This window comes from Bos indicus, chromosome 13 (genome assembly GCF_029378745.1).
Source record: "Bos indicus isolate NIAB-ARS_2022 breed Sahiwal x Tharparkar chromosome 13, NIAB-ARS_B.indTharparkar_mat_pri_1.0, whole genome shotgun sequence".
In the NCBI taxonomy this organism is placed as follows: Eukaryota; Metazoa; Chordata; class Mammalia; order Artiodactyla; family Bovidae; genus Bos; species Bos indicus.
In genome coordinates, this window is record NC_091772.1 from 34,457,097 (window position 1) to 34,478,210 (window position 21,114).

The 21,114-nt window shown below is 38.0% G+C and overlaps 1 protein-coding gene across 17 annotated transcripts in view; it reads left to right on the forward strand.

Moving 5' to 3' along the window:
• The window catches only part of ZNF438 (zinc finger protein 438), a 216,643-nt gene that overhangs the window by 168,741 nt on the left and 26,788 nt on the right, over positions 1-21,114 (forward strand). For all 17 annotated transcript variants that reach the window (XM_070800930.1, XM_019973152.2, XM_070800929.1 and 14 more), the window contains one exon: positions 5,878-5,945. In XM_070800930.1, coding sequence (XP_070657031.1) covers positions 5,878-5,945 — 68 coding nt within the window. The remainder of the gene's footprint in view (positions 1-5,877; positions 5,946-21,114) is intronic.

The following is a 21,114-nucleotide window of genomic DNA, read 5'->3' on the forward strand; positions in this document are numbered from 1 at the left end:
TATAATAGTTTCATTATAAAGATAGATAGACAGATAGATCCTCATTTACTTAGGGACTTTATATTTTGTGCGTATATTAAATGGTACCCTGAAGAATTTTAAAAAGGTAACATGGATGATGATAGTGAAGATGGTAGTAATGTAGCTCTGCACATTTATCATGATTTTCTGAAGGGTAAGGACAGTCTGGATCAAAAGGAGTGCAGAACTGTAAGGCTTAGGGTGCATCTTGCAAAAATACCTACCAGTTTGCATGTACATCTCTGCAGACTTTTTCCAAGCATGCATTTTGTTTGTTTTTGCCAATTTGTAGGCAAAGAAATTTTATTTTTGAAATTTGCATTTATTTAATTATAAGGCTGAACATTCTGATGATTACTAGTTTGTCCTCTTTCATGTTTCTGGAGTCTGCTAGTTTTATGTTTTATGGAGAGGTTTCTCATTATTTATACCAGATCCAAGCACAAGGACCCTGTCTACCATGTCCTTGCATAGTCACACCTCAAAGACTGTTAAATGAATAACTGTATAACTATATATCTGTTGTGAGTTTTCTGATTTTTCCCAATAAATTTGCCTTAATTTTTGACAGCTATTTTAAGATGTAACTGGCATACAAAAATTTCACATATTTAAAGTGTAATTTGATGCAGTTTGCTGTATGTAAGTAATGCCTGTGACACTGTCACCACAATCAAGATAATGAATATGTTGTTCATCCTAATGGGTGGATATATGTTCCTCATGCCCAAGTAGGTACTTCATTCCAACCCTCCTTGTCTCCTTGCGCTCAGGCAACTATTAATCAGCTTTTTGTCACTATAATATGCATTTTCTAAAAGTTTATAAAACTAAGGTCATAAAATATATACCTTCTTTTATCTGTCTTCTTTCATACAGCATGATGTTTTTGCAGATTCATCCGTACTGTAGTGCAGATCAGTAATTTATCCTTTTACATTGCCAAGGAATGTTACATTGAATGGGTGTATCACAGTTTGTTTAAACTCTCACCTGTTGTTGAACATTTGGATTGCTTCTGGTTTGGGGCTACTATAAATAAAGCTGCTGTAAACATTCTTTGTGAACGTGATCTTTTTTTCTCTTGAATAAGTAGGAAGGGATTGGCTGAATCATATGGTAGGTGTATCTTTATCTTATGAAGAAAATGCCTGACTTTCTTCTAAGTAATTGTACCGTTTTACATTACCACCAGCAGGGTATAAGACTTCCACTTCCTCCTCATTCTTGTCAGCACTTGGTATAGTCTTGAGAAATTTTTTAGCCATTCTAATAGGTTTGTGATTATATCTCTTTGTGGTTTTAATTTACATTTCTTTAATAACTAATGATGTTGAGCATCTTTTTATGTCCTTATTTGCAAGCCACATCTTTTTTTTTTTGGTGAAATATTTCTTTAGATCTTTTGCTTGTCTTTTAAATTGCATGTTTGTTTTCTTATTATTAAGCTTTGAGAGTACTTTATTCTGGATATAAGGTCTTTCTATATGTATTATTTACAATCATTTTTCTCCCACTCTGTGGCTTGTTTTTTCCTTCTCTTAATAGTGTTTTTTAAAGAGCAGAAGTCTTTAATTTTGGAGTCTACTTATTAGTTAGCTACTCTGTGGATTGTGCTTTAGATGTCCCATATAAGATATCTTTGCTTGATAAAAAACCAGAGTGCTTTAGAAGTTTTGTAGTTTTAGGTTTTACATTCAGATATGTGATGCACTTTGGATTTATATGTGGTGTGAGGTATGTCTCACAGTGTTGTTGTCATTTTTTGCATATGGATGTGCAGTAGTCCAAGTACCATTTGTTAAAGTGACGCTTTTTCCTGTGTTGATTTCCCTCTGCACCTTCATGAAAAATCAGTCAGCCATATATGTGTGGGTTTATTTCTGAGCTCTGTATTCTGTTCCATTGATCTATTTGTTTTTTTTAATATAAATTTATTTATTTTAATTGGAGGCTAATTACTATACAATATTGTATTGGTTTTGCCATAACATCAACATGAATTTATCTTTAAACTGTCTTCATACTTTTGGCTTTATAATAATCTTGAAATTAGAGTAGTATTTTCCTTCCACTTTTGTCTTATTTTTAAAAATGATTTTGGCTATCCTAAGTTCTTTGCATTTCCATGTGAATTTCTGCAAAATGTCTGTTGGTAGTTTTATTAAGCTTATATTAAATCTATAACACCTGTTTGCAGAGAATTACCATTTTAACAATATTGAATCTTCTGACCTATGAACATGGTATATATCTCTCCATTCACTTAGGTCTTTAAAAATTTCTCTTATCATTGTTTTGTAGTTTTCAGTATTTTACATCTTTTTGTTAGATTTACCCTCAGTTATTTCATATTTGTGATGTCATTACAAATAGTATTTTAAATTTTATTTTCTGATTTATTGTTTCAGTTTCTGATTGTTATTTGTATATGAAATGTAATTGATTTTTGTATATTGGTCTTGTATTCTTTAAGCTTGTTGAACTCAGTTATTTTTATAGATTCCATTGAATTTTCTACATAGACAATCATTCCATCTGCAAATAAAGACTGTTTTATGTCTTGTTTTTCAGTATGGATGCATTTTATTCATTTTCACTTTATTGCACTGGCTGGAACTTCCAATGCAATATTGAATCAACGTTGTAATAGTAGATATCCTCCTCTTGTTTGTAAATTTAGAGGGAAAGCATCCAGTTCTTTTCTGTTTGGCATGATACTAGCTGTAGATTTTTCACAGATATCCTTTTACCAAGTTGACGAAGTTTCCTTCTATTCTTATTTTTCTAAATGATCGTTTTTTAATGGATGTTGGATTTTGTCACATGTGTTTTCTGCATCTATTGATATGATCATACAGTTTTCCTTTTTTCACTTCACAAATACAGTGAATTACATTGATTCTGAATATTAAACAAGTGTGCATTCCCAGGATAACCTTACATGGTCAAGGTGTGTCATATTGTTGGATTTGATTTGCTAACATCTTAAAATTTTTGCATCTGTGTTAAGGAGAGATTTTGATCTGGAGGTTTCTTTCCTTCTCATGTTTTTTGTCTGATTTTGGTGTCTGGATAATGCTGGCTCATTGAATTAGGTAGTTACAATTCCCTCCTTTTCAGTTTTCCAAAAGAATTTGCTTATAATTGGTATTATTTCTTCCTTAAATATTTGTTAGAATTCTCCAAAGAAACTTTCTGGACCTACAGTTCTTTGATGGGTGATTTTGAACTAAAACTTCGATTTCTTTGAAAATACAGGGCTCACTTTTTGAATGAGCTTTGGTAGCTTGTGTCTTTCAGAATAATTATTCATTTTATTTAAATTATCAAATGTATTGCCAGGTATTTTTAAATAGCAGTGATATCTGTAGTGGTGTCACCTCTCTCATCTAAAGGGTTATATTTCAAAGAAATTTGAGTATCAAGACAAAAACCTTATATGCTTGCCATGAAGTTCCTGTTTCTAGTATTGAAATATTCCTTTCTGTGTATAGATCTATATTCTAATCAGGTATCCTGTTCCTTCTGCTTAAAAGACATCATTTTACATTCCTTGTAGGTGGGCTCATAATGAATTCCTTTAGCTTCTGTATGAACAAAAATGACTTTGTTTCTCTCCTATTTTTGAAAGATAGGTTCTATGAACATAGAATTCTAGATTACAGATTTTTTTTTCTTTCAGTACTTTAAACATGCTGCTCCACTTGTCTTCTCAGTTGCATCACCTCACTTTAAATTTTTCCTTTTTTCAGTAGTTTTGGACAGTTTGGTCATGATATGCATTGGTGTAGTTTTCATGTTTCTTGTGCTTTAGGGTTTGGTTTTTTTTTTTTTTTTTTAGCTTTTCAGATATGTTTATAGCTTTATTCAAATTTGGAAGTTTCTGCCACTATTTCTTAAAAAATAATTTTTTTGATTTTGCATGTCTTTCTTCTCCAGTTACTGGATCTATTAGGTGGCTTAAAGTTGTCCTAGAGCACAAATGATGATCTGTCCTGATGATCTGGTTTGTTTTGTTTTTTTCTTTTCACTCCTTTCTTCCTGAGTTTCATTTTGGACAGTCTCAATTTCTATCCCTCCAACTTTTCCAGTATTTTTCTTCCAACACGTCTAATATGCTGATAATCCTATCCGGTGTACTTTTTAATTTTATGTATTGTAATTTACATCTCTGGAAACTTTATTTGGGTCATTTTTATATCTTTCCTGTTCATACTTAAATTTTTGAACATATGAAATACAGGTTATACACTTAATGTCCTTGTCTGCTATTTCTAACATCTATGTCAGATCAGGATCAGTTATTATTTTTTTCACTGTCACTTGCATTTTCCTGCCTCTTTGATAATTCTTTGTCAGCTGTCAAAATTCATGTCAGCTGAATTTTACTTTGTTGGATGATGGATATTTTTGTCTTTCTATAAATATTTTTGAGCTTTGCTCTTAATACACAGCTAGGACACTTGGAAATAGTTTGATCCTTTTCGGTCTCTCTTTGAGATATGTTTTGTAAAACCAAAGAAATGCTTAGTATAGGGTCAATTATTCCCCCTTACTAAAGCAGAATTCTTCTTCATACTCTACCCAGTGTCCCACGATTTCAGAGATTTTCCAGTCTGACTGGTAAGAGCAGGTGATATGCCTGTTCTTCCGTGAGTGTTCGGCACTGTGGATCTTTCCCGGCCTCAGGTGGTTTCCTCCATGGTATGTGCTTATAGGTGCACAAGTGAACACCTGATAAGGACGCTCTTCATTCCTTTTTTTCCTTCTCTCTCCAGCTCTTTTCCTCATTACTCTGGATGTTTCCGTCAACGTTCTCCTTTCCTGTAACAGAAAACAAATGTTTTCTCTCTCTCAAAAGTCAGTCTTTGTGACTTGAGGTTCACTGTTTTGAAATATTATTTCATGTATTTTGTCTGTGTCTTGATTGTTTCAGGAAGGAGGGAAAATCTGGCCTCTGTTATTCTGTCTTGGCTGAAGTAGAAGTCATGCCCTTTTATTTTACCTAGTTTTCTACTTTAAAAACATTTAAAATTTTCACTGGAAAAATTCATCAGTCTCTACCTTAATGTCTTTGTCTTTGGCATCATACTTAGAAACATGGCAGTTTTTGAAGTGCACAAAAAATATTTACCTGTATTTTTCCAAAGACTTTGTCTTATTTTTATATACATTTGCATAGCTTATTAACATGGAACCCACATTCTAGATAATTTGGAAAATATCTAAAATGGAAGGGAAAACAACTCTAATTACATCACCAAAACAAAAGAAATATACATATTAACATATTTCCTGTCATGCATTTTTCTGTGCCTTTGTTTTTAGCTGTAATCCTAGTGTGTCGGTCATTTGGTGTGTTCATCCAGTATATTATATCATCAGTATTTACCATGCTGCTGCATAATCTTCAAAATTGCATTTTAATGACTGAATTATGTTTCATCAAATGATTATATTGTAGTTATACTTCCTTTACCTACATTGTTAAACATTTTAGTTATTTCTTAAATAGAACCTAAAATATAATTATCAGGCAGGACATATTTAGGGAACCTCAGCTTTGCCTAATTGCACATTTCCCTGACACCAGGAGGGCAGGGAGATGGATACAATTCACTCTTAATGTGTCACATTACTCCCTCTCCAAGCCCATACCTGAGCAGTCAGTAAAATCCTGTGTCTATGAGAAAGGAATAAAACTTTAATTCCTAATAGTTCACTCCATTTCTTATTATTCATATAAATAAAGACTTTTTATTTAAAAAATAAAGCTTGTAATTTATGTTTTTGTACATTTTCACATGGCATCTCCGTTCTTTCCTAATTATTACTTGTCTTGGTTAATTTTAGGACAGCTGTTATTCAAGTCAACGACATCATCATGCAGAGTTCATTTTCAGTACCACCGAAAGATCAAGGTAAGATAAGCTATGCCAGGGAAAATGGTAATGTGTGTGTTATAAGGAGTTTTAATTGATAAATTTAATGTCACTGCCTACTAACCAAACGGTGACTTATTTCTGGAACTAAGAACAAAAATTCTAATTCTATATGAAAGTTTATTTATTTTGGTAAATTACTTGAGTGTCTATGGAACCATGGTTTATAAATGACATTTCTCCTTTCCTGGAGACTGATTTCCAGTCCTAAATATTCATTGGAAGGACCGATGTTGAAGCTGAAACTCCAATACTTTGGCCACCTGATGTAAAGAACTGACTCATTGGAAAGACCCTGATGCTCGGGAAGATTGAAGGCAGGAGGAGAAGGGGACGACAGAGGATGAGATGGTTGGATAGCATCACCGACTCAATGGACATGAGTTTGAGTAAGCTCTCGGAGTTGGTGATGGACAGGGAAGCCTGGCCTGCTGCAGTCCATGGGGTTGCAAAGATTCGGACATGATTGAGCGACTGAACTGAACTGAACCCCTTTTCTGAGAGCAGGGTCATCTCATTCCACACAAAATTCGCAGAGCCCAGGCCATCAGCCAGCAGCTAACTGGTGTTCAGATCAGATAAGATCAGATCAGTCGCTCAGTCGTGTCCGACTCTTTGCAACCCCATGAATCACAGCACGCCAGGCCTCCCTATCCATCACCAAGTCCCGGAGTTCACTCAGACTCACGTCCATCGAGTCAGTGATGCCATCCAGCCATCTCATCCTTTGTCGTCCCCTTCTCTTGCCACCAGTCCCTCCCAGCATCAGAGTCTTTTCCAATGAGTCCACTCTTCGCATGAGGTGGCCAAAGTACTGGAGTTTCAGCTTTAGCATCATTCCTTCCAAAGAAATCCCAGGACTGATCTCCTTCAGAATGGACTGATTGGATCTCCTTGCAGTTCAAGGGACTCTCAAGAGTCTTCTCCAATACCACAGTTCAAAAGCATCAATTCTTCGGCCCTCAGCCTTCTTCACAGTCCAACTCTCATATCCATACATGACCACAGGAAAAACCATAGCCTTGACTAGCCAGACCTTTGTTGGCAAAGTAATGTCTCTGCTTTTGAATATGCTATCTAGGTTGGTCATAACTTTCCTTCCAGGGAGTAAGCGTCTTTTAATTTCATGGCTGCAGTCACCATATGTAGTGATTTTGGAGCCCAGAAAAATAAAGTCTGCCACTGTTTCCACTGTTTCCCCATCCATTTCCCATGAAGTGGTGGGACCGGATGCCATGATCTTTGTTTTCTAAATGTTGAGCTTTAAGCCAACTTTTTCACTCTCTACTTTCACTTTCATCGAGAGGCTTTTGAGTTCCTCTTCACTTTCTGCCATAAGAGTGGTGTCATCTGCATATCTGAGGTTATTGATATTTTTCCCGGCAATCTTGATTCCAGCTTGTGTTTCTTCCAGTCCAGCGTTTCTCATGATGTACTCTGCATATAAGTTAAATAAACAGGGTGACAATATACAGCCTTGACGTACTCCTTTTCCTATTTGGAACCATTCTGTTGTTCCATGTCCAGTTCTAACTGTTGCTTCCTGACCTGCATACAAATTTCTCAAGAGGCAGGTCAGGTGGTCTGGTATCCCCATCTCTTTCAGAATTTTCCACAGTTTGTTGTGATCCACACAGTCAAAGGCTTTGGCATAGTCAATAAAGCAGAAATAGATGTTTTTCTGGAACTCTCTTGCTTTTTCCATGATCCAGCAGATGTTGGCAATTTGGTCTCTGGTTCCTCTGCCTTTTCTAAAACCAGCTTGAACATCAGGAAGTTCACGGTTCACATATTGCTGAAGCCTGGCTTGGAGATTTTTGAGCATTACTTTACTAGCATGTGAGATGAGTGCAGTTGTGCAGTAGTTTGAGCATTCTTTGGCATTGCCTTTCTTTGGGATTGGAATGACAACTGACCTTTTCCAGTCCTGTGGCCACTGCTGAGTTTTCCAAATTTGCTGGCATATTGAGTGCACCACTTTCACAGCATCGTCTTTCAGGATTTGGAATAACTCAACTGGAATGCTATCACCTCCACTAGCTTAGATGTTAAATGAGGTTGCATAGTATTGCCTTAAAAAAAGAAAACTTTAGTGTTTTTTTTTTTTTAACTTTACAATATTGTATTGGCTTTGCCAAACATCGAAATGAATCTGCTACAGGTATACACGTGTTCCCCGTCCTGAACCCCCTCCCCCCTCCCTCCCCATACCATCCCTCTGGGTCGTCGCAGTGCACCAGCCCCAAGCATCCAGTATCAGTGCATCGAACCTGGACTGGCGACTCGTTTCATACATGAGAGTATACACATTTCAGTGCCATTCTCCCAAAGCTTCCCACCCTCTCCCTCTCCCACAGAGTCCATAAGACTGTTCTATATATCAGTGTCTCTTTTGCTGTCTCGTATACATGGTTATTGTTACCATCTTTCTAAATTCCATATATATGTGTTAGTATACTGTATTGGTGTTTTTCTTTCTGGCTTACTTCACTCTGTATAATAGGCTCCAGTTTCATCCATCTCATTAGAACTGATTCAAATGAATTCTTTTTAATGGCTGAGTAATACTCCATTGTGTATATGTACCACAGCTTTCTTATCCATTCATCTGCTGATGGACATCTAGGTTGCTTCCATGTCCTGGCTATTATAAACAGTGCTGCGATGAACATTGGGGTACACGTGTCTCTTTCCCTTCTGGTTTCCTCAGTGTGTATGCCCAGCAGTGGGATTGCTGGGTCATAAGGCAGTTCTATTTCCAGTTTTTTAAGGAATCTCCACACTGTTCTCCATAGTGGCTGTACTAGTTTGCATTCCCACCAACAGTTTAAGAGGGTTCCCTTTTCTCCACACCCTCTCCAGCATTTATTGCTTGTAGACTTTTGGATCACAGCCATTCTGATTGGCGTGAAATGGTACCTCATAGTGGTTTTGATTTGCATTTCTCTGATAATGAGTGATGTTGAGCATCTTTTCATGTGTTTGTTAGCCATCTGTATGTCTTCTTTGGAGAAATGTCTAGTTCTTTGGCCCATTTTTTGATTGGGTCATTTATTTTTCTGGAATTGAGCTGTAGGAGTTGCTTGTATATTTTGAGATTAGTTGTTTGTCAGTTGCTTCATTTGCTATTATTTTCTCCCATTCTGAAGGCTGTATTTTCACCTTGCTAATAGTTTCCTTTGATGTGCAGAAGCTTTTAAGGTTAATTAGGTCCCATTTGTTTATTTTTGCTTTTATTTCCAATATTCTAGGAGGTGGGTCATAGAGGATCCTGCTGTGATGTATGTCGGAGAGTGTTTTGCCTATGTTCTCCTCTAGGAGTTTTATAGTTTCTGGTCTTACGTTTAGATCTTTAATCCATTTTGAGTTTATTTTTGTGTATGGTGTTAGAAAGTGTTCTAGTTTCATTCTTTTACAAGTGGTTGACCAGTTTTCCCAGCACCACTTGTTAAAGAGATTGTCTTTAATCCATTGTATATTCTTGTCTCCTTTGTCAAAGATAAGGTGTCCATATGTGCGTGGATTTATCTCTGGGCTTTAGTATTTTTAAAAAGTATTTTAAAAATATTTATTTTTTTTTGGCCGCACTGGGTCTTTGTTGCTATGTGTGGGCTTTCTCTAGGTGCAGCAAGTGGAGGCTACTCTGTAGTTGTGGTGCCGAGCTCCTCATTGTGGTAGCTTCTCTTGTTGTGGAGCATGGCCTCTAGGGCAAGGAAACAGTAGTTGTGACCCACAGGCTTAGTTGCTCTGTAGTGTGTGTGATCTTCCCAGACCAGGGATCTAACTCATGTCCCCGACATTGACAGGTGGATTCTTAACCATTGGACCACCAGGGAAGCCCCAGAGTATTGGCTTTACCGAAGCAGAATGACATGTGTTCTAGTGAGAAAGATGGATACAAGTATATATACATATATATTCATGCACACATGTGCAAACATAACATACCTATACAGAGAGGGTATTTTCTTATTCATTTTTGACCTAGTTTTTCCTATATACCCATTTTAAAAAAGAAATGTAAAAGAAACAAATTCCCATCCATATGATTTTTTTAAATGAAAATCATGATCTCTTAACAAGAGCTCCTGGACCTTTTAGAAAAGCAGTTTATGGGTACAGATAATCATTTTTGAGTAAAGAGTAATTTAATTTTCCTCAGCATGCAGAACAAACAAAGCCTAACCTTTAAGAGGAATTCAAGTCTTTCCCTGGATAGAAGTTTTGATACGTGTGTGAGAAAAAAAACTGCCTTTAAATGATTCAGAATTGGGCTTTGCTTGTGGAAGATGCAGGCTTCCCTAGTGGCTCAGCGGTAAGGAACCCACCATACAGGAGATGTGGGTTCGATCTCTGGGTCGGGAAGATCCCCTAGAGAAGGAAGTGGCAACCGACTCCAGTATTCTTGCCTGGGAAATCCCATGGATGAAAAGCCTGGCAGGCTGCAGTCCATGGAGTCACAAAGAGTCAGACATGACTGAAGCAACTACACAGCAACAACAGTGGGAGGTGTAACTGTTAGTGCATGGAAGGAATTTGCTTTAAAGAATCCTTAACTGGAGAAAACATTCTCTGCCAAAGTGAAAGGTAGTGTCATAGCTATAAAGAGCGTGGGATGTTTGAAGATCATGTCTGCCCCTGAATTGCATAACCTCAGGTACATCACTTGACCTTAACTTTCTCATCTATAAATCTATAAAATGAAGATAGTAAGTCCTACCCTCTAGGTGATGTGGAGATGAAAGGAGATAATATATGTAAATCACCCCAGACGTTGCTCGCTGTAGAGCAGGCCCTTATGAGATGATGCCGGCTCTTGTTCTTAATGGTGGTTATTAATATCCAAGTGCCCTCCGCCTGTAAAGGCTGATGCAGTGAGATGGGCAGAGCTCCCTCCTGCTTGGGGTGGGTGCTTTGTAGCCTTCAGAGGCCAAGCGTGACCCTGAATTAAATTTAATATATGAATGCTTAAAGCTATTTCGGGCTTCCCCGGTGGCTCGGCGATAAACAGTCAGCCTGCAGTGCAGGAGCCGCAGAAGATGCAGGTTCGATCCCTGGGTCAGGAAGATCACCTTGAGAAGGGCATGGCAACCCACTCCAGTATTCTTGCCTGGAGAATCCCATGGACAGAGGAGCCTGGTAGGCTACAATCCATGGGGGTTGCAAAAAATCGGACATGACCGAGCGACCTAGCACATATGCATGAAAAGCCATTTCAATCCAAAGCAGGCAGAAATGAGAATTTGTATCATGAGAAATTATATAATTAATTAAAATAAATAAATATAAACTGATTATATTGGTCAGAAAAAATAGTATCATACATATGAGGCCTAAGAATTGCCCAGTTATTCTTGAATTTACTCATTTATCAAACGTTTTCTGTATGTCCTAGATTGCTATTAATATTGTTTAACAAAGAAAAATTGCAGATTTTTAAATTATGGTTTTGTTTATATTTGTTTCATCAAATATAATTACTTATGGAACATGAGAAGTTTGCTGAGCATATTTCATTTATTAATTAAATGCTGAGTGATTTATGTCTGTCTATAAAGTATGGTACTTTTGAATTTCAGACTTGTAAGCATGTGTGGATGCAAACACAACATGCACTAATGTATGAAATTCAAGTAGGACATCACAGCAGAGTTGTGGGGCTTAAGAAAACCCATGGCATCATTTACTATCTTCTAACAAAATTTCTTACAATGGAAGCAGATTTAATGATCACATAAAGTGGAGGGTGAAAAAGTTGGCTTAAAGCTCAACATTCAGAAAATGAAGACCATGGCATCTGGTCCCATCACTTCATGGGAAATAGATGGGGAAACAGTAGAAACAGTGGCAGACTTTATTTTTCTGGGCTCCAAAATCACTGCAGATGGTGACTGCAGCCATGAAATTAAAAGACACTTACTCCTTGGAAGGAAAGTTATGACCAACCTAGATAGCATATTCAAAAGCAGAGACATTACTTTGCCAACAAAGGTTCATCTAGTCAAGGCTATGGTTTTTCCTGTGGTCATGTATGGATGTGAGAGTTGGACTGTGAAGAAGGCTGAGCGCCGAAGAATTGATGCTTTTGAACTGTGGTGTTGGAGAAGACTCTTGAGAGTCCCTTGAACTGCAAGGAGATCCAATCAGTCCATTCTGAAATCAGCCCTGGGATTTCTTTGGAAGGAATGATGCTAAAGCTGAAACTCCAATACTTTGGCCACCTCATTCGAAGAGTTGACTCATTGGAAAAGACTCTGATGCTGGGAGGGACTGGGGGCAAGAGGAGAAGGGGACGACAGAGGATGAGATGGCTGGATGGCATCACTGACTCGATGGACGTGAGTCTGAGTGAACTCCGGGAGTTGGTGATGGACAGGGAGGCCTGGCGTGCTGCGATTCATGGGGTCGCAAAGAGTCGGACACGACTGAGTGACTGATCTGATCTGATCTGATCTGAAGACAGTACTTACCAGGAACTATGCCAGATGCTATGAGGAATCCAAAGATAAATCAGACAGAAGACTGTGCTATTTTAAAACACAAAATCCTCGTAGAACAGCAGACATGATATGGTATACCTGGAGAACAGTTGATTGAGCCAGAAGTTTGAGGCTGGTCAGGAAACATGACCAGACGTGGCATTTGCTCAGGACATGAGCACAAGTGTAGAAGACAGAGAATGGGGGTTAGGGGGTCAAGGGACATGGATTAAGCTGGGAGAGAACTAGATGAAACTCATTAGAAATTCCAGTGCCTTCTATTTAAATGTTTCCTGATTTTGGATAAAGAATTTTAACATTGTAATATCACTCAGATAGTTTGTACTATATTAAAAGCTTTCCCCTATTATAATAGTGTTGATATTATCCCTTTCTGTGTGAAAATATTATTTACAGAATCTCTAGAAGTTCATCAAATGTATTTTGTTACAATTTTCTATCTTTTCATATTTTCAGGTTTTGGAGATTTATGGTTTTCCCAAAGCTTTCTTTTTTTGTTTGACATTTTCAAATGAGGAACTAATAATGTAAGGACATGTATTTTGTGTTGGAAAACAGCAAACTGTAGCAAGTGATTAACCATGTTTCTAGGGTGGGGAGGAGGAAAATTACATGCTAAGGCCAGCTACAGTGGTAACCTATACTGTAACTTTGTTGAAGGAAAACACCACTGGGATTGAAAATGCAAATGGATTTGTTATTGATACAGGGAAACATACAAATGAGCAACCTTGCCAAATGTTCCTTTTAGAGGGACAGTTTATGTTTTTTATGTGCCTGGAAGAGGTTGACTGTGGTTTGCCAATTAAGCATGAGTGTTAAGTCCCCATACAGTTAATTAAAACAAGTCCCGTTCTTCATTGGTCAGGAAAGAGCCTTAGGTCCAGGGGAGGGCTGTTTTGCTAGAGTCATTCAGAACTCTGAAGACTTTTGCCAGTTTCACCATTCAGTCTTGCTGTTTCGTAGGCAAGATGATTGTGAGTAGAAAGGTCTTACAGAAATCTTCTAACACTTTTCTCAGCTCTGTCATAACATTTATATTGTTTAAACATAGTTATCAAATTGTGTGTGCTGTTTTTATTCAGTAAGAGTAAGAATAAATGGAGCTGAGAAAATGGCAGATGCTTTGAGGCAAGATGTAGTGGGTCTTAATGACCCCCTTTGGAAACATCGCAGTTAGCTGAACATGCTCTGTACAACTCCTACTAATTTTCGAAACCTGTGCATTATTTAACTGTGAAGCCATAACCATTACTGTCTATCATGTGAATTCAGATTTAAAGCTGGTAAAAAAAAAAAAAAAACCTTGGATTTTCTGATTCAATAAACTACTATAAAAAATAAACATATCACAGCCTAAAAATATATTCTTATGTCTTACAGACATAAAAATATGTACTTACATCTCACAGAAGTAAATGTTTTGGTATTAGTGAATATAGCATTTCAACTAAAGGAATATTTGGGATAGCTAGTTAATAATATATATATGTATTTTTAAGTTTAGGAAAATAATCTTACTTATTTTAGACTCTTAATATCAGGGGGGTGTGTGTGTGTTCAGTTGCTCAATTAGGTCCTTTATAAACTTCTTCATGAATTCTCTGTCTTTGGTGAGCTTTAAAGCATCCTGGCATATAGTGGTTTCTCAAATGTATATTAAATTTTGTTTAAAAGTGCTTGAAACTCTCATTTTTTTCAAAAAAATCTTATTGCCTAGATGCTATGAAAACACTGTAATCTGTTTTTTAGTGAAACACCAAGCTGAAGTTCTCAAGTCTATGTGTTTATTTAACAAATATTTTATTGCCTTTGGAGAGGCAAGGAGCAAAGAGAAACAGGAAACCAAAGTAAGATCCACTCTCTTATAGCTCAGATTCAGTGAATAAAACTGGGCTGTCTTTCCAAGCATTTTACTGTTTATGAGGATTCAAAGCCTTTGACTGTGTGGATCACAATAAACTGAGGAAAATTTTGAAAGAGATGGAAATACCAGACCACCTGACCTGCCTCTTGAGAAACCTATATGCATGTCAGGAAGCAACAGTTAGAACTGGACATGGAACAACAGACTGGTTCCAAATAGGAAAAGGAGTACGTCAAGGCTGTATATTGTCACCCTGCTTACTTAACTTATATGCATGAGAAATGCTGGACTGAAGGAAGTACAAGCTGGAATCAAGATTGACGGGAGAAATATCAATAACCTCAGATATGCAGATGACATCACCCTTATGGCAGAAAGTGAAGAAGAACTGAAGAGCCTCTTGATGAAAGTGAAAAAAGAAAGTGAAAAAGTTGGCTTAAAGCTCAACATTCAGAAAACGAAGATCATGGCATCTGGTCCCATCACTTCATGGGAAATAGATGGGGAAACAGTGGAAACAGTGTCAGACTTTATTTTTGTGGGCTCCAAAATCACTGCAGATGGTGATGGCAGCCATGAAATTAAAAGACACTTACTCCTTGGAAGGAACCTGGATAGCATATTCAAAAGCAGAGACATTACTTTGCCAACAAAGATCAGTCTAGTCAAGGCTGTGGGTTTTCCAGTGGTCGTGTACAGATGTGAGAGTTGGACTGTGAAGAAAGCTGAGCGCCGAAGAATTGATGCTTTTGAACTGTGGTGTTGGAGAAGACTCTTGAGAGTCCCTTGGACTGCAAGAAGATCCAACCAGCCCATCCTAAAGGAGATCAGTCCTGGGTGTTCATTGGAAGGACTGATACTGAAGCTGAAACTCCAGTATTTTGGCCACCTCATGCGAAGAGTTGGCTCATTGGAAAAGACTCTGATGCTGGGAGGGATTGAGGGCAGGAGGAAAAGGGGACGACAGAGGATGAGATGGCTGGATGGCATCACTGACTCAATGGACATGAGTTTGGGTAAACTCCAGGAGTTGGTGATGGACAGGGAGGCCTGGCGTGCTGCAATTCATGGGGTGGCAAAGAGTTGGACACGACTGAGTGACTGAACTGAACTGAACCTGAAAATGGTTTGTTGTCTTGTTGTCTAATCACAGTTTCATTCTTTGAACATAGTACTGGGGCTGTTTCCTAAGCTCCTCTCCTGGTTTTTCTTCTCTCCTCCCCTCTCTTCTCAGTCTGGGGAAAGAACACCAAGCTAAGAACTGAACTCTGGTTCTTCTGCCCTTTTTTCTGGGTTCTTTGCTGTGCTATGCTGTGCTCACTCAGTTGCATCTTACTCTTTGCGACCCCATGGACTGTAGCCTCCCAGGCTCCTCTGTGGAATTTTCCAGGGATCAAACCCACATCTCTTGCATCTCTTGCATCAGCAGGTGAATTCTTTACCACTGTGCCACCTGGGAAGCCTCTGGGCTCTTGAAATCTTGGCTGAATCAGTGAGCCTCAGTTCATTCTTCTTTCAAATAGGGATAATAATTCTTGCCCTGAAATAGTCAAATGAGATAAGATACCATTGATACTGTTGATTCTCATCATTCATAGTAGTTACATTGTGTAAGGTCACAGGAACACTGAATTAACTAAAACTAGACCATGGCTCCCAGGGGAAATGCAGGGTTAGGTTCCTGTGAGTCTCTGGTCACCATACAACATTTTCTCATCTATCAATATAGAACCTGCTTTTATGTATGTTTCTGTTCAAAGACACCTCGCTGAATATATCTTGTTGATTCCTTGACATGAATTTACCTCACAGAGACAGCATTATAACTCATGCCTGAACAACACTTATCTGACACACGTGTTTTCTCCATTAGGTGCATCATACTCTTCTAATCCATAGGGACACCAGACAGCATATCAGCACTATTCTCAAAAACTATTTTAGACAGTGAAATCACTAACAATGGGGAAAAAATACCAAAAAAATGTGGCACTAAGTAGACAGCAAAAAGAACACTTGTTTATACCATGGAAGCTGAGGCAAGGCAAAGTGTCCACCACCACTGGGAATGTGACTCAGATTTGGAGATTATAAATAAATTTTAGCAAGCAGGTAAATTTACAAATAACAGAATCTGCAAATGAGGATCCGCTGTGTAGGAATGCCTTTTGTAAACTCTTAGAGCACAATATAAATCTCAGAATAAGTTGCAGAATAAAACTTCTTTTGGAACTCACATATTATAACTTTGTGCAGTGTTGATATTATTAATGTGAAGTTAATCAAGTAATAATATGTTATTTGAGAGCAGCTACAAGTTCTTAGCCCAGTAAAGCTACAAAAACAGCTCTTACTGTGAACTCTGTCTCTTCAGCACTCACATTTAGTGCACAGTAGCGATGAGAACCACTGTAATTTGATGCTTTATGTTTAGTGGTTAACGTGGCTTTGTGACCTCATTATGGGGAAGGGGAGGGAACATTCCCTATGTTTTACCAAAATATTATGTTTCTAAATATGTGACATTCATATGGAAGTATTTTGATCTTAACTAGCAGTGTAAACGCTGTTCTTGGCCTTTTGGTACCATTTTATGTTGCAGACCAAGTACAAATTGACATTTTCAAGCTGGTTTTGGTTAACTCCTTAGTGTTGCAAATTGGAACTTTCCAATGTAATAACTTCTGCAAAATACCGCTGTGAGTATTAGTATGTTATGCTGTTGACAGAAGTACAAATGGAAAACACACACATACCTATGGAAGTTTCCTCATAGGACAAAATGGAAATGACTTGGGTGGCCTAAGCCTTATCAGGCAGACCTCATACTGGGAGTTATTTTCCTAGTTGAGATAAAATACTAGAGTCAGGAATATTCTTCTTAGTAAATTTGGATTAGGACTATTTTCATCATTGGAAATCGCCAGACTTCCTGTGCTTCAAACACAGACTACCATCAGATTATCCGCTCAGGCCTGGATCAGTGTCACTGTAGCCACTTGGCAGCAGAGTCTTTCGGAAACTCCAATTAACCATGTAAATATATTTCATAGCATCACCTCTCACTTTGTCAGGACCCCCGCTGCCTTTCTATCATTAACATAAATGCAGGTGCAAATAGCATTTATGTACTTTGATAGGAAGCAGTTGGAAACATCTCACCGTGGGACCCAACACTTTGAGATTGTGTACATCTGTTCCAATAATGTATGCAGCCCCAGCGACACGAACACAAGGATGCGAACATCTGCCCCCGAGACCGTTTGCCATATAGCAGATGCTAATGTCTTTATTTATGCAGATGGCTGGCGTGACGAGCCGAGAAGGGATAAAAGGGAAGAAGTTTGACAGCAGTATTTCGATGTTATGAAGCCAGGAATATAGGTTAGGCATTTTATGTTTGTAAAAGTCTACTACTAATAAATGGGGAAAAAGTGGAAACAGTGACAGATTTTATTTTCTTGGGCTCCAAAATCATTGTGAATGGTGACTGCAGTCATGAAATTAAAAGATGCTTGCTCTTTGGAAGAAAAACTATGACAAACCTAGACAGTATACTATAAAACAGAGACATACTTTGCTGACAAAGGTCCATACTGTCAAAGCTATGGTTTTTCCAGTAGTCATGTATGGATATGAGAGTTGGACCATAAAGAAGGCTAAGCACCAAAGAATTGATGCTTTTGAACTGTGGTGCTGGAGAAGACTCCTAAGAGTCCCTTGGACAATAGGGAGATCAAATCAGTCAGTCCTAAAGAAAATCAACCCTGAATATTCATTGGAAGGACTGATATTGAAGCCGAAGCTCCAATATTTCGGCCACCTGAGAAAAGACCCCGATGCTGGGAAAGATTGAAGGCAGGAGAAGAAGGGGGTGACAGAGGATGAGATGGTTGGATGGCATCACAGACTCAATGGACATGAGTTTGAGCAAACTCTGGGAGATGGTGAAGGACAGCGAAGCCTGGTGTGCTGCAGTCTGTGGGGTTGCAAATAGTCTGACACAACTTAGTGACTAAGCAACTACTACTAATAGGAATAGAAATTCATAAATCTTGTCATGCTTTGAGTAGAGTAAACATATTGTTGTTTCTTTAAATTAATTCACATCAAAACCCTAAAAACATTTATAGAAATTCCAGCACTTAAATCAGAAGCAGCAATTAATGATTATTTTTGTCTTGATAAAGTAATTTTAAATGGTTTTGAATGCCTTTTGCTAAGAGTACTGAAAAAATTGTGCTCTTAAAAAAAAATTACAGTACTACTAAGAGAATCTTGTGATGATAGTTCTTAAAATTGGAGAAAAAAATAAAAATGTCATTAGTTTAAATATATTGAGTTGGCCAAAAAGTTCATTTGGGTTTTTCCATAAGAGGTTACAGAAAAACCCAAACAATCTGTTTGGCCAACCCAATAATTTATAAGATATTTCATGAATATAAATTCAAATTGAATACAATAAAATTTGAAGTATTACATATTTTTAATACTTTGGTCAGTCAAAAATTTTTTATTTAAGCTGTATTCTAATATTTCCAACTAATGACATTTAACTGTAATTTATATTTTTATTAAAGTAAATTACCAAAAAGTTTATTTTTATAACTCTCCTAAGGATCTGCTTTACAGCTTCTCACACAGGAAAAAGGTGAAGGAAAAACTTGTCAACCAAAAATGAGACATTTCCAGATTTTATTTTCTATTCTCATTCACATACACACAAAAGAAATCACAGAATCTTCAAAGATCTGTAATATCAGATTTTATCTAGTTAGCAGTTCTCAAATATTTTAATTTCAGGCCCCTTTACATGCTTAAAAACTACTGAATATTTGTTTATGTCAGTTGTATCAATTGGGATTTACCATTTTTGAGATTATAAACTGAAAAAATATGTATTTGTGGATTCATTTTCAAATAACAATAATCTGGGCTTCCCTGGTGGTCCAGTGATTGAGTCCGCCTTGCAGTGCAGGGGACACCGGTTTGATCCTTGATCTGGGAGGATCCCACGTGCCTTGGAGCAGCTAAACTCACGCACCACAACTGCTGACCCTGTGCTTCAGAGCCTGAGAGCTGCAGCTACTGAAGCCTGCTTGTGCAGAGCCTGTGCTCCTCAACAGGAGAAGCCTCGGAAGTGAGAAGCTCCCGCTCACCACAACTAGATAAAACCCTCAAGCAGCAGCGAAGACCCAGCACAGCCAAAAATAACTAATAATAATAAAATAACAACAGTAATCTCATTACAGCTTAACATATTTTGTGTAATTGGCTGTATTTTCCAAAGCAAAAGAATTAGAAGACTTATCACTGATTTACATTTTCTGCAAATCTTTAAAGTCTGGCTTCATTGAAAATCATAAGAGTCTCCGACTCTTTTCTGGTCCTGTAGCCAGTATGTTGTGATAGATTGTTTATATTGGAGTGTTTGAAGAAAATCTAGCTTACAGTAACTGGAAAGCGGGTATTTTAATGGCCTTCTCAGACAATTGTGGATATTTTTCTTTGCTACTAGACCAAAACACGCCAGGTAACTGTAACAGAGCTTAAACAAGTCAAGTAAGGTAACAGCTTACCGTGTAGCTGTAATGTGAAATTGAAATTGTACTGTATTCTTGTATTCTATTACATTTTGGTCTGTATGACACTTGAATCTTTTGCTCATTCATGCAATGTTTATTAGAGAGCATTAGAACTTCCCTGGTGGTCAAGTGGTTAAGAATCCACCTTGTACTGTCAGGGGCACTGGTTTGATCCCTGGTCCAGGAAGATTCCACAGGCCAAGGGTCAGCTAAGCCCATGCACCACAACTACTGAGCCTGAGCTCTAGAGCCTGCAACTCACAACTACTAAAGCCCTTGTACCTACAGCCTGTGCTGGGCAACAAGAGAAACCACTGTGATAAGCCCATGCTTCACAAATAGCCCCCACTTGCTGCAACTAGAGAAAGCCCTCACAGCAGCGAAGAACCAACACAGTCAAAAATAAATAAATAAAATTAGAAAAAGAAAACATTAGTTCACTGAATTACACAGGTCTTCTATATATGCCATTTTATACAGTATTTTGGAAATCTTATCTGTTAAAATAAACACCAGTCTTGTCTAGAGAAGGCAATGGCACCCCACTCCAGTACTCTTGCCTGGAAAATCCCATGGACGGAGGAGCCTGGTGGGCTGCAGTCCATGGGATCGCTAAGAGTCAGACACGACTGAGCGACTTCACTTTCACACATTGGAGAAGGAAATGGCAACCCACTCCAGTGTTCTTGCCTGGAGAATCCCAGGGACGGGGGAGCCTGGTGGGCTGCCGTCTTTGGGGTCGCACAGAGTCGGACACGACTGAAGCAACTTAGCAGCAGCAGCAGTCTCATCTAAAAACCTACTAAGTATAGGAAAGCTTCAGGCTCTTGGGGATGCCTTTAAATTTTCCAAAATTCTAATGCTGCTCGAAATAATAATTTTTATTCTTGACCATGAGTACAGCCAGATGTTTTCTCTTGTAATGACAAGCTTCACTCATCCACTTTTGAGAAAATGTCTGCCCAGTACCCAGCACTGAACATGATCTCTCAACATATGTCTGTCAGATGTTCTTTCAAGTAAGGATGGTTATTCCAATGAAGAGCAGCTAGTTCAGCTTCAAACCATCCACGAGCATTTTTCCTCAGGGCTACCACCATGCCTCTGTGCCACGGAAGTCATGTCCTCATGCAGGATTTTATAAAGGCATATAAGCTCAAGGTCTAACAAAACTAAATTTTCGTCCTGCTTTTCTG